General features: G+C 37.7%; 1 protein-coding gene across 1 annotated transcript; it reads left to right on the top strand.

Annotated features, from left to right (window-relative positions):
- Positions 1 to 11,509: 11,509 nt before the first annotated feature.
- Positions 11,510 to 13,045, top strand: LOC141439082 (uncharacterized). The gene has a single exon (XM_074103215.1). The coding sequence runs from the start codon at positions 11,559 to 11,561 to the stop codon at positions 12,669 to 12,671; it is 1,113 nt and encodes a 370-aa protein (XP_073959316.1). The 5' UTR covers positions 11,510 to 11,558; the 3' UTR covers positions 12,672 to 13,045.
- The last annotated feature ends 762 nt before the right edge of the window (positions 13,046 to 13,807 follow it).

Below are 13,807 nucleotides of genomic sequence, written 5' to 3' on the forward strand. Positions count from 1 at the left end.
GCAGAAAGGAATAGCAAAAATCTAAATTCAATATCAGGATATTTTGAAAAAGATAAGTATTGTTCACAAACCGATCTTAATGACGATGATACGCTGTCCGTCCGTCTATTTCTATAGGATTACTTAAAACTGAAGCAAACTGAAGTGGCAGTGGGCCGGCCATATCAGCCGAAGAACCGATAACTGCTAGGGTAAACGAGTAAAAGCCTAGCGTGGCGTGGGACGCCCTCAGACTAGGTGGAGTGATGATCTTCACTGGGTAGCTGACAGTAACTGGATGAGAGTGGCTGAGGATCGTGCTCAGTGGCGTGCAATTGGAGACGCCTATGTCCAGTAGTGGGCTAAGATAGGCCGATAATGATGATGATGATGATGATGACTTAAAATAAGACAATAATCCCACTCATATTATAAATGCGAAAGTTTGTTAGTCTGTTTGTTTATTTCTTTATTACCTTTTCACGTCTAAATCGTTGAACCGATTACGATGAAATTTGGGATACAGATAGTTTGAGTCCCGTAGAAAAACATAGGGTAGTTTTTTTTAATCACATAATTCCCGCGGAATAGCTATAAACGAATTCTACGCGGACAGAGTTGCGTGCAACAGTATGTACATTAGGGAATTTACCTACTGATAGTCTGATTTACGTCCTTATGCTGTAACTAAAAGGCATCGGTCACTTTATTCGTACACCTAGGTATCTTATTGTCTGTCTGCTAATACTATTTCTGTATTTATTAATGCACAATTCCTTTCAGATTCAATGCTAACTAACTGCATATAACTTTGCCTGGAATCATTATATTGCTGAAAGTAGCTATGGTGCTGTCATGCAATATTCAAGGTGAAGAAAAGAAGAAACGTTTAATGTTGATATGCAAGAAATTTAGGAATATCCGACTGATTTATTTATTAACGCTGTGTTACAAAGTTTGTTCTAAATAAATATGAAATAAAGTCTTCGTAGGCATCTTTCTTTTAGCGTTCCGTGGTTGGAAATTTTAGTGGAGATTCTAAAAACAAGAATACCAACAGGTATGTAGTTTTTATTTGTTGAATGAAACTACAGTAATTTCAGATGATGAGATAATAGGGGTACATATATATAAAGTACTATAAAACCGTACAACTTTGACCTTTGAGATAACTTTGCCCAAGTTGTCATTTTTTTAAATATCTGAAATAAAACAAAATTGACTGATTTGTGACCACTTTGTGACATGCACATTTCTAAATATTTTTGTATATTTTTTTCCCTTTTGTCACGAATAAATCTTTTCTTTCCCTTGATATTAGAATATTTCTTTATTCCTGACGGGAGTTACTTCTCCTTTTTAGGGTTCCGTACCCAAAGGGTGCCAACGGGACCCTATTGCTGAGACTCTGCTGTCTGTCTGTCTGTCTGTCTATCTGTCCATCCGTCTGTCACAGGGCTTTATCTCTTGAGCTGTAATAGCTACCCGTGTGATGTCGGGTTAGAATTAGACCTCTCCATTTCTTCCGTGGATGTCGTAAGAGGCGACTGAGGACCGTAGGCCACAGGCTAGCAACCTGTCACTATTGTACCGTTTTTGTCAAACTTAAAACGTAAAATTGCTAAAAGTGGCTCCGAAGCTGTAACGTTTCGTGTGCTTTGCCTACCCCATTTAGGCATACATGTTTGTGTGTACTAGACACTTGAAATGTTGACAGATTATGTAGGTATTACTGTGGCCTCCATAACAACAAATACTAATAATAAAGTAAGTAAAATTAAAAATATATGGAGTTGTCATACAAGAAACGTGTTTTTTTCCAGCGTTTTTTGGTTACTAGGCGTTGCTAAAACTTATAGTGAACTGTTTTAAAAACATTGTACGTACGGAACCCTTCGTATGTACGAGTCCGACTCGAACTTGACCTTTTTTTATCCTGCTAAGGCCTTTTTGTTACAGCTTATATTTAACTCCGCGGGCAAAATAAATATGAAGGGCAAAATTGGACGGTTTTATAGTACTAAAAAAATAGTCTTCTATTTATAAAAGAAAACGAACGACCAATAATTGAAGGATTTTAAATTGTGTTTATGTATGTAGGTAAATTATTTGATGGTGTTACATGACTCTCATGCAGCTCGTGAATTTGCTGCTCTGTATGTATGTGTGTTCTGGTGTTCTAAGTGACGATTAAATATTCACAGAACAAAAACAACCAAAATATCTAAATATCTTACGATATTAATGTTTATTTGTTAGGCCTTTACCATATGTAATTTGACTTTTTATGAAAGTGTAGTAGGGAGGATTTCTGCATGACACACACACGTGTCGCACAAACACAGTTGTCTTGCACTTGTGTTTGCGGAGTGGCAAAGGAAAACGAAGTTATTAATATGATTCAATCAAATAAGTTTACACTTTATGACCTAGTCTCTATCACTTCGTGTTTGAACTGAAATAAGACTCAGAAAACAAGTAAACGATAAGTTGGGAGATCACTAATGGTATTTTTTCAGGAACGCGGTGAGGTATCAGCGGCAATTTCTCGTTACCTTTATCAAATACCTTGCTACCCTTTAAAGTAGTGATAAAATCAAACTTCTATTTCAACGCAAACAAATTGTATAATTTTATGACACAGTCATTGAAATAGTACATTACTGCAAAGACCAGTAAGTAAGCCATAAAGCTTGTATAGTGCTTTTCTCAAAAATGATGACGATGATGATGATGACGAGGATGATGATTGTTAGTGATGGTGACGATGATGGTCGTTGATGGTGACGGTGATGATGATGATTGTTAGTGATGATGATGGTCGTTGATGGTGACGATGATGATGATGATTCTATAATGATGATTTTAATGATGATGGTGATGATGATGATGATAATGATGATGGTTGTTGATGATGATTTTGATGATGATGCTGATGATGATGACGGTTGATTGTGATTATTATGATGATGTAGATGATGTAAATAATATAGATGATAATATAGACGACGTAGATAATGATAATGATGATGATGCAGATATGTATATGATGATATTGATGATGATGACGATGATGATGATGTAAATTATGTAGATGATGATGATGATGATGCTGAAAACGATGATGATGATTGGGGCAGAACAAACATGACATGTACCTATGTAATATTTCTTCTGACATGTGTAATATTTGTAACACCTGTGTAAGTTCCTGCGGATTAAATAATTTCATTTTATTTCATTTCATGATGGTTAGGATGTCGATGACGACGATTTATATGATGATGATGATGAAGATGGTTGATTGTGATCATTATGATGATATAGTTGATGTAAATTATGTAGATGATTATATAGATGAAGTAGATGATGATAATGATGATAATGCAGACATGTATATGATGTATATGATGATATTGATGATGATGACGATGATGAAGATGTAAATTATGTAGATGATGATGTAGAAGATGATAATAATGTAGATGGTGATGATGCTGAAAACGATGATGATGATTGGGGCAGAACAAACATGACATGTACCTGTGTATGTTCCTGCGAAATAAATAATTTCTCACCCTGGAGATCGCATAGATCGATATTTACTTGACATCTTATTCCGAAACTTATTTATTATTTTGTCACTAGTAACGTGCTAGCACAAGTCTTTTCGCGATAGTTTTAATCTTCTTCTGCGTGAAACATAAACATTGTAGTAGAAAAATAGTAGAATTATTATATGTTCAATTTTTTTAACAAACGAGTTGGTGTTATGCTCTATGTCACAGGATGACTAAATATTGACTATCCATATCGATAATAATATCACTCATGTTTAGACTTTGCTCATGTCTAGCTTTAGAGACATTCTTGACTGAGCCGGCCGCGATAACTGTAGTAGGTAGTATGGCGTTCTTTTTCGAGTGTCATTGCTACTGAACTGTCAGGTTGCCTTACAGAAGAAAAGGAAACTCGTGTAAAATGACAATCTCGCATACAGATACCCAGAATCAAGAACCAAAATCAGAAGAATTGTATAAGCTCATATATTGATAATTTTTTATTGTGAGCTTACTTTTTTTTAAATATGTGTAACTATTATTACAAATTATATATTTTTAAGCTTCTGGTACCTTGACTTTTGTATTTAGGACTATTGCATGGTAGGTGCACGCGGCTATTAGCTAGTTTTATAAGATCTCCGCTTACAAATTGTATCTTTCGCGTCACTGCTTTCATTATAGTGGCATCATAATAATGTTTGATTTTGAGTTTGCATTACATTATAGGCACTAAGTAAGTATAGAAGTTAGGTTGGTCAAAACTGTCTTATTGGCTGTACATTAATTTTCACCCAATCTAGTGTCCCAAATTTCAAATTTGTCAATTTTCAAAATCACTCAATATGCCTGACTGAAATGTTTTGAATGAAATCTGGGCCATATTGTCCGAAATAAAGGTCTTTACTTATTATTGTAATAGCTGGTTCAGATTTTCGATCACGAACCCATCTGGACCCGGTCATTTGAAAGGCATGGGACCACAGCCAACATATCTAATATAGATGAGATGAGCAGAATTTTGGAGGTCTATCCCCTAATACACTATAAGGATGTGCTAGCGGACAGGCCTCTACAGTTGTCAGATCCGAACAGTAATTCACATGGAGTGGGCTATGGCGTTATAGGATGGAGTGAGATAACGGACACCTACCATTCTAATTTTTCCAATATCATATAAATTGTACTTTTAGTAGACGGTGACATGCCGTTCACTAAATGGGCCGCTCAAACTATTGATCCCCCGGAACAACGAGGTGTAGTATAATATAATGCTTCAAAAATGTGTTTCACATACTTTTATTCTGACCTAGAAAGACGTGTAATAGTATGTGATATTTTTGATTGGTTCGATTGCATCGAAATAAATACTTGAATAATTTAGTGGTTTCGGTGTTACCAGGTTCCTTGACCCTTGATGCGTGGCTTTACTGGTACGTCCATGAGGCATATGTGCTATATGACCAGTGATGTAAATAATGGAGTTGTTCTTTCAATAAATAATAAACTTTATTACATACATTATAATAATTATTTTTATTCTTGAACCACATTTAGATATTGTTGATTGACTGGACAGCGGGAATATTTAACTTGTATCACAGTTTATACCTTTTTTTTGTTCTCAAAGTATTAGCTGAATCTAATGCCGACGTTGTTCACTAGCAGACCTGACCCCCTGATCCTGATAATTATTCTCAAACGCTGTCTAATGCGACATACTGCATTTTACTTACCCCAAAGAAAAGATTGTATGGTAGAACTGCAACTGTCACAGGCGGAACGGCAGTGATGGGCCTGGTAATTGCAGCCTGCTCGCGTGCTCGGACAGATGAGAGGAATAGAGCAACAAAATAATTAAAAGAAACTGGAATTAATCAAAATACCACGCACAGGACTTATCACGCTAACACACACGAGTAATATTTACCTCGATGTTTCGGCAACATTACAGTGGCCGTGGTCACGAGTAGACTGAAGTGTGGGGTGTCAAGTCTGCCTAGCAGCGCGAGTCCTTCGAACTACCCGCACTTGGTCATTTTTATTTGTCACCCCACACTTCAGTCTACCCGTGACCACGGCGACTGTAATGTTGCCGAAACGTCGAGGTAAATATTACTCGTGTCTAAAAATATATTGTTTCCAAAATAGTTACTTGATTTATAATGCATAATATTTGGCATGATAATTGGGATATGAATTTACTGTACCAGCGGGAAAATTACAAATTAATTATACCCACTGCCCGGTCAACCAGACTAGTTAGCCGTAGATCCTACAGGCAAAGAGCGCTCAAAAAGTAGCAAAGTAAATACATTCCCTTTTTACTCTTAGTATTTGAGGACATGTATAGTTATTTTCACACCTCTCCTTCAGAAAAGTAACTTTTCCTCCCTGACGAGAGGGAGCAAAGTGGAACTTTTCTGTTCAAGGCTTTTCTAAGTATTTTATTGCAAATGCAATTTTTTGAAGTTGATAATTGTAAAGCCACGCCATTTTCTATGCTGGTTGTTCTTTAATAATATTTAGAATTTACTTCTTTCAAGTTTCTTAATGCTCGGTGTGAAAAGTTGTATGAGCGACTCGGGAGAAAAATTATTTTCATCTTGTGCGTTAACACTTGAATCCCTCATTACGCTCAGGATTCTACTTTAGAATCCTTCGCTACATTCTGGATTCTACAATAGAATCCTGAGCGTAGCGAGGGATTCTAAAGTAGAATCCTGAGCGTAATGAGGGATTCAAGTGTTAACGCCCAAGATGAAAATATTTTTGCTCCCGAGTGGCTCATACAACTTTTCACACCGAGCATTAAGAAACTTGAAAATAACAAATTCTTAATATTATTAAAGAAGCATAAGCATAAGCATAGAAAATGGCGTGGCTTTACAATTATCAACTTCAAAAAATTGCATTTGCAATAAAATACTTAGAAAAGCCTTGAACAGAAAAGTTGCACTTTGCTCCCTCTCGTCAGGGAGGAAAAGTTACTTTTCTGAAGGAGAGGTGTGAAATAGTTATTTGTGTCACAAGGGAGCAAAATGGTATAGAAAATGACGTGGCTTTCCAATTATTAACTTAAAAAAATTGTATTTGCAATAAAACACTTAGAAAAGCCTTGAACAGAAAAATTGCACTTTGCTCCCTCTCGGTAGGGAGGAAAAGTTACTTTTCTGAAGGAGAAGTGTGAAAAAAACTATTTGAGCATTTCTAAATAAAGTTTGTAAATTTGATTTGCGACTCCTATTTGTGATAAAAAATTGCAGGTATGTAGAGTGAACGATACTGAGTCGTAATAACATAGTCTCTCAAAATGTCCCAATTGGTTTGTATGGAAATTTCCTGTTTTGTTACCAAAACTATGGATTTGCGGTAACAAAAAAGGAACTTTCCATACTAATTAATTGGGACATTTCGGGAGACTATGTTATTTAAACTCAGTGAACGATTCACTCTATCTACCTGCAAATTTTTCCCAAATCGGTGTCGCAAATCAAATGTACAAACTTTTTTAGAAATGCTCATTTTAGCACTGTAGCTTGCTGTGACAAAGTACCAAACTTTTCAGCTACCTATGAGCTTGACTGCTTCGAATTAGGTTTGATGCAACATCTGTCTCCGATGATGACGTGTCAGCTAAACTGAACGTTCCCGTAGTCTGCAAATACGACGGACTATTTGCGGTAGTTATAGTTCATTCACAAGACCTTGAAGAAAGAACTGCGTTATTTTTCCGCCTTTGTACCTTTGCAAGAACTGAAGATGCTACTGCGAAAGGAACAAAGACAAAAAAATAAACGCAGTTTTTCCTTATAGTCTTGTAAAGGAACTAATGCAAAAAAAACGCAGTAGTTCCATCGCACGAACATCCAAAGGAAGCACTGCCAATAATCCAGTACGCACGACTACAACTCTGCTGGATCGGATAAAAATCCTAGCAGATAATACTTACAATAGGTAGTTATATGATACGAATTGACAACTGTTTTCGACTCGAAGGTAACAAAGGGAGTGTAGATGATTTTGGAACTGCTCGTAGTCTTCGGCTGATTGTGCCAAATCATCGGTTATGATTATCCTAACAAAATCAATTTATAGAGATATGTAGGTACAAAATTAGCACGGGATAGTTTTTTACCGCAATTTGATACCAGTTATCGGCGAGTGGGTGAACTTTTGCTGTTATGTAAGTATTTCGTAAGTATTTATTTATACCTATAAAGGCAAAACATGGCCTAAAAATGCATGAGATTTGGCAAACATACAATTGGAATTATGGAATACTCCTTGAGGATCGCAGAGGTGCAAGAAGTTTTTTTTTTAATTCGAATACCTACACTACAGAATAGATTTTTTTCTTCAACGGGAGCGAAGCCGCGGGATTCAGCTAGTAATTATATATACGAACTGAGAAATCCAGATGCAGAAGCCTAGATAAACTCTTCGTCAACTCTTTTCATGGTTAGCAACTTATTAATAATTGATATTAGCAGCTTATGATTACTAATTCTCTACCAAAAGTCTTACCACAGAAATTGAGTGATGATGATGATGATAATTAGGTTAGTAAACTCTGTATGCTTTTTATTACCTCTTTTGATAGAAAGAGCTTACACGAAGCACTGTTCATAAAATATTAGGTATGTCTAAAGGCACTGTTACACATGCTCGTTACTAGCATGCTTATAAGAATGCTTATGAGCATGTTCATGGACTGAAGCAAACGCGTTCACACTTGCTTATTACCTTTCCCCCTTCCACCCCGTCTCGAGCTTGCGACTAATAAGCATGCTCGATAGTAGCATGTCCTGTTCACACATGCTACTAGTTAGCATTTGCTCAATAGTAGCATGCTTTCTTGCTACTAAAGAGCATGTGTAACAGTGTCTTAAGGGACTTTGGCCTTACGGATGCCCTTGATAAACTTGATTGCCTGTGCATTTCTGTGCGTGTCGTACAAGGTGACTAAGAGCCCTGGTGGCAGCGCTCTCTATTGCTAACTACGAATTCCAAACTCCAGCTCTGCGGCGTGGAAGGTAAGGACAAACCACCGCACTATTTTCCCAAGAAACTCGTCCTGTACATTTGCTACCGATTTTCAACCGACGACCATGACCACATTAGCAAGAGTAGTAACTACGAAAAGTAACTATAAATATAACCTGAATAATAGCAAGACCATCAACCAAGACAAGAAACCGTGGTCAGAATCTTGGTAATTTCTCAATTTATCGTACACATATTATGAACACTTGAAAGGCGTTTGGCTCGTATTATAATATGCGAACAGTTATCCAAGACCCTGCTTCTAATTATCAATAAAATACCTATAAATTTTATAGGTCGTAGTAAAATTTTCGAGTAAAGTACAGTTGGTACAAAATTTCGTGACTCGATAAAAAAATGTGAATATTACTCGAAGGAGTACCCCGATCGGGTAGCTAAGTGTCGCAATAGACTTTCGCTAGCTGGCGCTGTCTATTTGAGTGTGTGCGTGAGCTCCTAGTGTCCGTATACGGCCGCAATTGACGTTCAAAGTAAAGCACCTCGTTTGCGGCTTTGGCGGAATATTTCATTTCGAGTGTGGGGTCAAAAAATCGGTTACGCTTAGATACTCCCGCCACTAGTTTTTGGTGAAATAATTCTTCATAATTTACGAAAAAAACTTGAAAAAAGGAACTATTGATAACAGCGCCATCTAACGGGACATTGCTCATGAGCTAACCAGGAGCAAACCCCTTAAGTTGAAATTATATAAAACACGGGTCTGCAACCCTTGGGAGCTTCCAACAAATTAAGTTCTTGGTCAAAAGATACAACCTTTTCAAATCAAAAACCGTTTACAAACACTTGAAAAAACCATGAAATTTGGTGAGAAGTAGCCCTCACAGCTCAAATGGGTCAATCTTTTATATTGTAGCTGGTTGCCATGGTAACTTCTCCTGGGTCACTTATTAAAAGTATGATTTTATGGGGTACAAATTCACTAAAAGTTAGGAGTTGTGACAGTTTTAAGGCAATAGGCAAGCAATAGGGCATATTAGGCAAAGCTCTGCGCAGGAGGCGACACTACTAGCACAAACCCTAAAGAAACGGCCATGACAACGTCAGTTCTCTTAATATTTTGTCGCCATGACGGATCATGACCAAAGAGTATTAATACCTATAGAAATCATGACATATTTCAAAATATTTGTGAGTAACAAAATAAATGATATTTACATCGATAGTAGAAATAATATGATATTACGGCATCCTACGGACATTTAAGATACTCACTTGCTCGTTTGCCATCCAGTTGAATAAAAAAAAAAAAAAAAACTCGAAAAACATTAACCATAAACATATGTTATGTGCTAGTGCTGCACTCTGACGGGATAAAATTGCAGTAATATTCCCTATTCCTTCGTGGCTCAATCTGGCTCACCTCCTAAGCATGCTGGTAGTATACATTGCAAACATTTTTTCATCACACTTGCTCGTAAACAGTGTCGTAACATGCAGGCTACCTTGGTTGCAACCCCCCAAATAAAACCCTCGACCTTAAAGTGCTTGTCATGAAACCATGGACATGTTTCCTCACGATGTTTTCCTTCACCGTAAAGGTCGTGGTAAATTTTAAAGGTAATTCCGCACATGAATTTCGAAAAACTCAGAGGTGCGAACCGGGGTTAGAACCCACGATCCTCTGCTTGAGAGGCCATAGGTCCAACCACTCGGCTCAATAAAATAGAGTATTTTTTAAATATTTTCCATAAAAAAGTTCCACTATCATCCCTGCCTATGCGAGGGCTTGTGCCGTAGTTCCCACGCGGGCCCAGTACGGATTACGAACTTCACACGCACCATTGAACACTCCGCAGGTTTGTACAGGTTACCTCACGATGCTTTCCTTCACAGTAAAACTCGTGGTAAATTCTAAAGTTATTTCGCACATGAATTTTTAAAAACTCAGAGGTCAACCCAAGGCCACGAGCCGCGGTTTCCACTAGAACACCGCAGTAAAAAAGTACAAGACAAAAACAATCAGGACCCTCAGTGCACAAAATCATTGACATTATTAGTTTTTAAATTGTTTATTACTATTGTTCAAAAAATCTGAAATTGCGACATATTCTTAGGTTTTATAAAGACAATCAAGCTTTTCCACGGGACTTTTAAAATTTTCATCTAGCAACCTACCTTATTACACATTGGCCTATTATGGTTACATGCTTACCGGTTTGTCGAACGGCATTGTTGAAGAATAAATGTAGAGCAATATTCCTACAGTTAAATCACCTCATCAATTTTATTGTTTACTATGTTTACCCGCGGCTTTGCACACATATCATTAGATTCGGCAGCTGAATTTGAATTCCGAGATTTTAATAAATTCCCCTGGGAATTTCCAAAAATTACATCGTGGTCTCTATTGACGTTGCATTATAAACAACAGTGACTAATTTCATGACTATTACCCAGCGGATGAGATTTCGAGATTACACCCCGATCCCTTAGGAATATCGGGATAAAAGTAGCCTATATGTTATTCCAGATATCCAGCTATCTTCATACCAAATCTGTCCAGGCATTTTAGTTTGAAGGAGTGACAAACATACGCACACATACAAACTTTTGCATTTATAATACTAGTAGGACTAGTATGAAAGTAGGATGTATTAAACACTGTGAAATCGTTGAAACTCTCCGAAATCTGAATGGCCTTGAAACCTCTATATAGTAACGCACCTATAAATGCAATATATTTTGTTTAATTTTAAAACTAATTGAAATAGGTACGAGGCGTTTCTTGGCCGGTCAGACGTCCTTCCCTCGACACGAGAGCATGTCTTTTATTGGCCGAACGCGCAACTATGCACCGAATAAATTAAACGTAGTTTTTCTACCATTGACACAGAAGTGCATTGGCCAATCTAGCTCGAATCGGGCCAGTTATGAATGTCAATGCTCCAGCATAACGTCCCTATATAAGTATTAGCAGTGACCTTAGTCGTCATTGCTATTGTAAACGTCGAAATGATGGTGCGGAGAGTCGGTTTGTTGTTTCTAGTCGCTTGCGGCTCGTGTATGGAGATGCGGGAGACCGTGGAAAGGATGGTGATGGTCAGAAGAACGGGCTCCGACCTCCAACCAGCGGCCACTGGCTTCATCTACAAGAAAGACAACGATGGACCAGTCAGCGTTATCAAAATGGATGAAACCGATGTTATGGAGCATCTTGCGAAGGTTTATGAACAACCTAAGGCTTTCGTTGCTCCTATACCAGTCGCCCCTGGACCGTTTGACACTAAAGAAGATGAAAACAAAGCAGCGTCACATGCCAGCGAAGCCTACGTCATCCCCGTCGTAGAAAAATCTGAGGAAGAGGATGACAAAGGCGATGATCATATCGATGGAATAGCGGATGAGGACTACAGCAAAATCTTCAAGGACTACGCTGCTGATTTCGGCAATTACAACAACGATTTCGCTGATTACTTACACAGTCTAGGTCATTATGATCTTGGGATCTACCATGGTGATGGGGGAGGGAGTGATTACGATTTTAAAGGCCACCATGAGAACGGGGAAAAAGACCGAAAAGGGTACGCCGCGGCCCACGAATACGGGAAAGGGGGCGAAGGAGATTACCATACGGAGAAATATGAGAGCTATTCAATATCAAAAGAGGGAAGCCATAAAAACCATTATGGAGACGCAGACGCCTACGGAAAGCATTATGATCAAGGAAAAGGATATTCCGGAGGAGACCACGGACACAAAGCCTCGCATAGCAAAGAAGGAGCCATCGACGGTTTCCACAAGCTTTTCAACAAGGATGAGTACAAAAAAGATCACGACTTCTATGACGCAGGAGGTGTTAAAGGTGGATTCAATAAACACGGAAACGGACACGGATATTACGGGTCAGATGCCGGAGAATTCAAGAAAGGAGGTTCACATGAGTCAGGGCATGATGAAGGTGACTTTGGAAAAGGTGGTTTCCAACAGAAGCAGTCTGGTGACGAGCACGGAGCTTCCCATTCCTCAGAGGAAGGAGACGACTCCTACCACCACCATTCAGGGGAAGGAGGAGCTAAAGAGGAAGAAGATGGTGGCAAGGTCTACGGCTATGAAGTCAAACACTGAGAGATTGTTAAATATTGTTGTTACGTTGTTAATTTTTGTAAATATGTATATTTTGTAGATAAAGATAAGCCATAAGTATTTCTAGAAGAATATATTTGTTTTATTAGCCAATAGCTGTTGGTTGCCCGAGATTCGTCTGCGAAAAAATAAATCCTACTTCCTAGTACTTAAGTAATAGTATAAATGACTAGGTTTGTGAAGATATTTGATACTTAATTATGCAATCACGTCCGAATCGATTTAGATTAAATTTGGTATGCAAATAGTTTAAGTCCCAAGGAAAGACAATCCAGCAGAGTTCCCAGGAAGTTTTTGTCCTGGAATTGCAATACGCGGACGGCGTCGCGGGCTAGTAATACAAAATGTATATAATATATAGCTGTTTTGTATTATCCCGATAAGATCCCGATATTCCATAATCATCATCGTAAATAGGGCAGGTACCTTACCTATTTACTATTAGCCCAAACCGCTAAAGCTAAAGGCTTGAAATTTGGTGCACATATAGCTTAAGTGACATCTAGGGGTATGTAGTAAAATAAGGGACAGGATAGGGAATAAATGGAATTTATATTTTCACTTTAAAATGGCCCTATTTGCCTATTTCCGTAACTATGATTATTAAAGACTTCAAATTTGGCAAGCAAGTAGGTAATACTAACAGCTAAAAATAGTTTTAAGGATTTTTCGAAATTCTCACGGGATAGGGAATAAGTAAATGGGATTTATATTTTCGCGTCAAAATGGCCTTATCTCCGTAATAATAAATATTAGAGACTTAAAATTTGGCATGCAGGTAGGTAACACTAACAGGTAAAAACTGTTCAAAACTTCCCAAAATTCCCACGGTACAAAACAAATAAAGAGGACTTTATATACTAACTGATTCAAAAGACGCACAAGTTAAACTAATAAACCTAAGCACTTTGATTTGGCATACTTATGTAAATCTGGTGACAAATACTCTAATATCCAGACTCCTCAAAAGTCAATTTCACACACAAGAAACTCTGCATGATTGTTAAATTTCTTTCAATGACAATTCGTTTATATGATAGACACCACCTGATGCTGCAGCCAGGGTCGTTTGCTCATGAGGGAACTGCTCAGTAATCAGTAACTTTATTTGCTAAAAC

Source organism: Choristoneura fumiferana, chromosome 20, assembly GCF_025370935.1.
Source record: "Choristoneura fumiferana chromosome 20, NRCan_CFum_1, whole genome shotgun sequence".
In the NCBI taxonomy this organism is placed as follows: Eukaryota; Metazoa; Arthropoda; class Insecta; order Lepidoptera; family Tortricidae; genus Choristoneura; species Choristoneura fumiferana.

What these genes read in the sequence shown, in the direction of transcription:
- LOC141439082 (XM_074103215.1), top strand. Translation starts at nt 11,559, where the DNA reads ATGATGGTGCGGAGAGTCGGTTTGTTGTTTCTAGTCGCTTGCGGCTCG.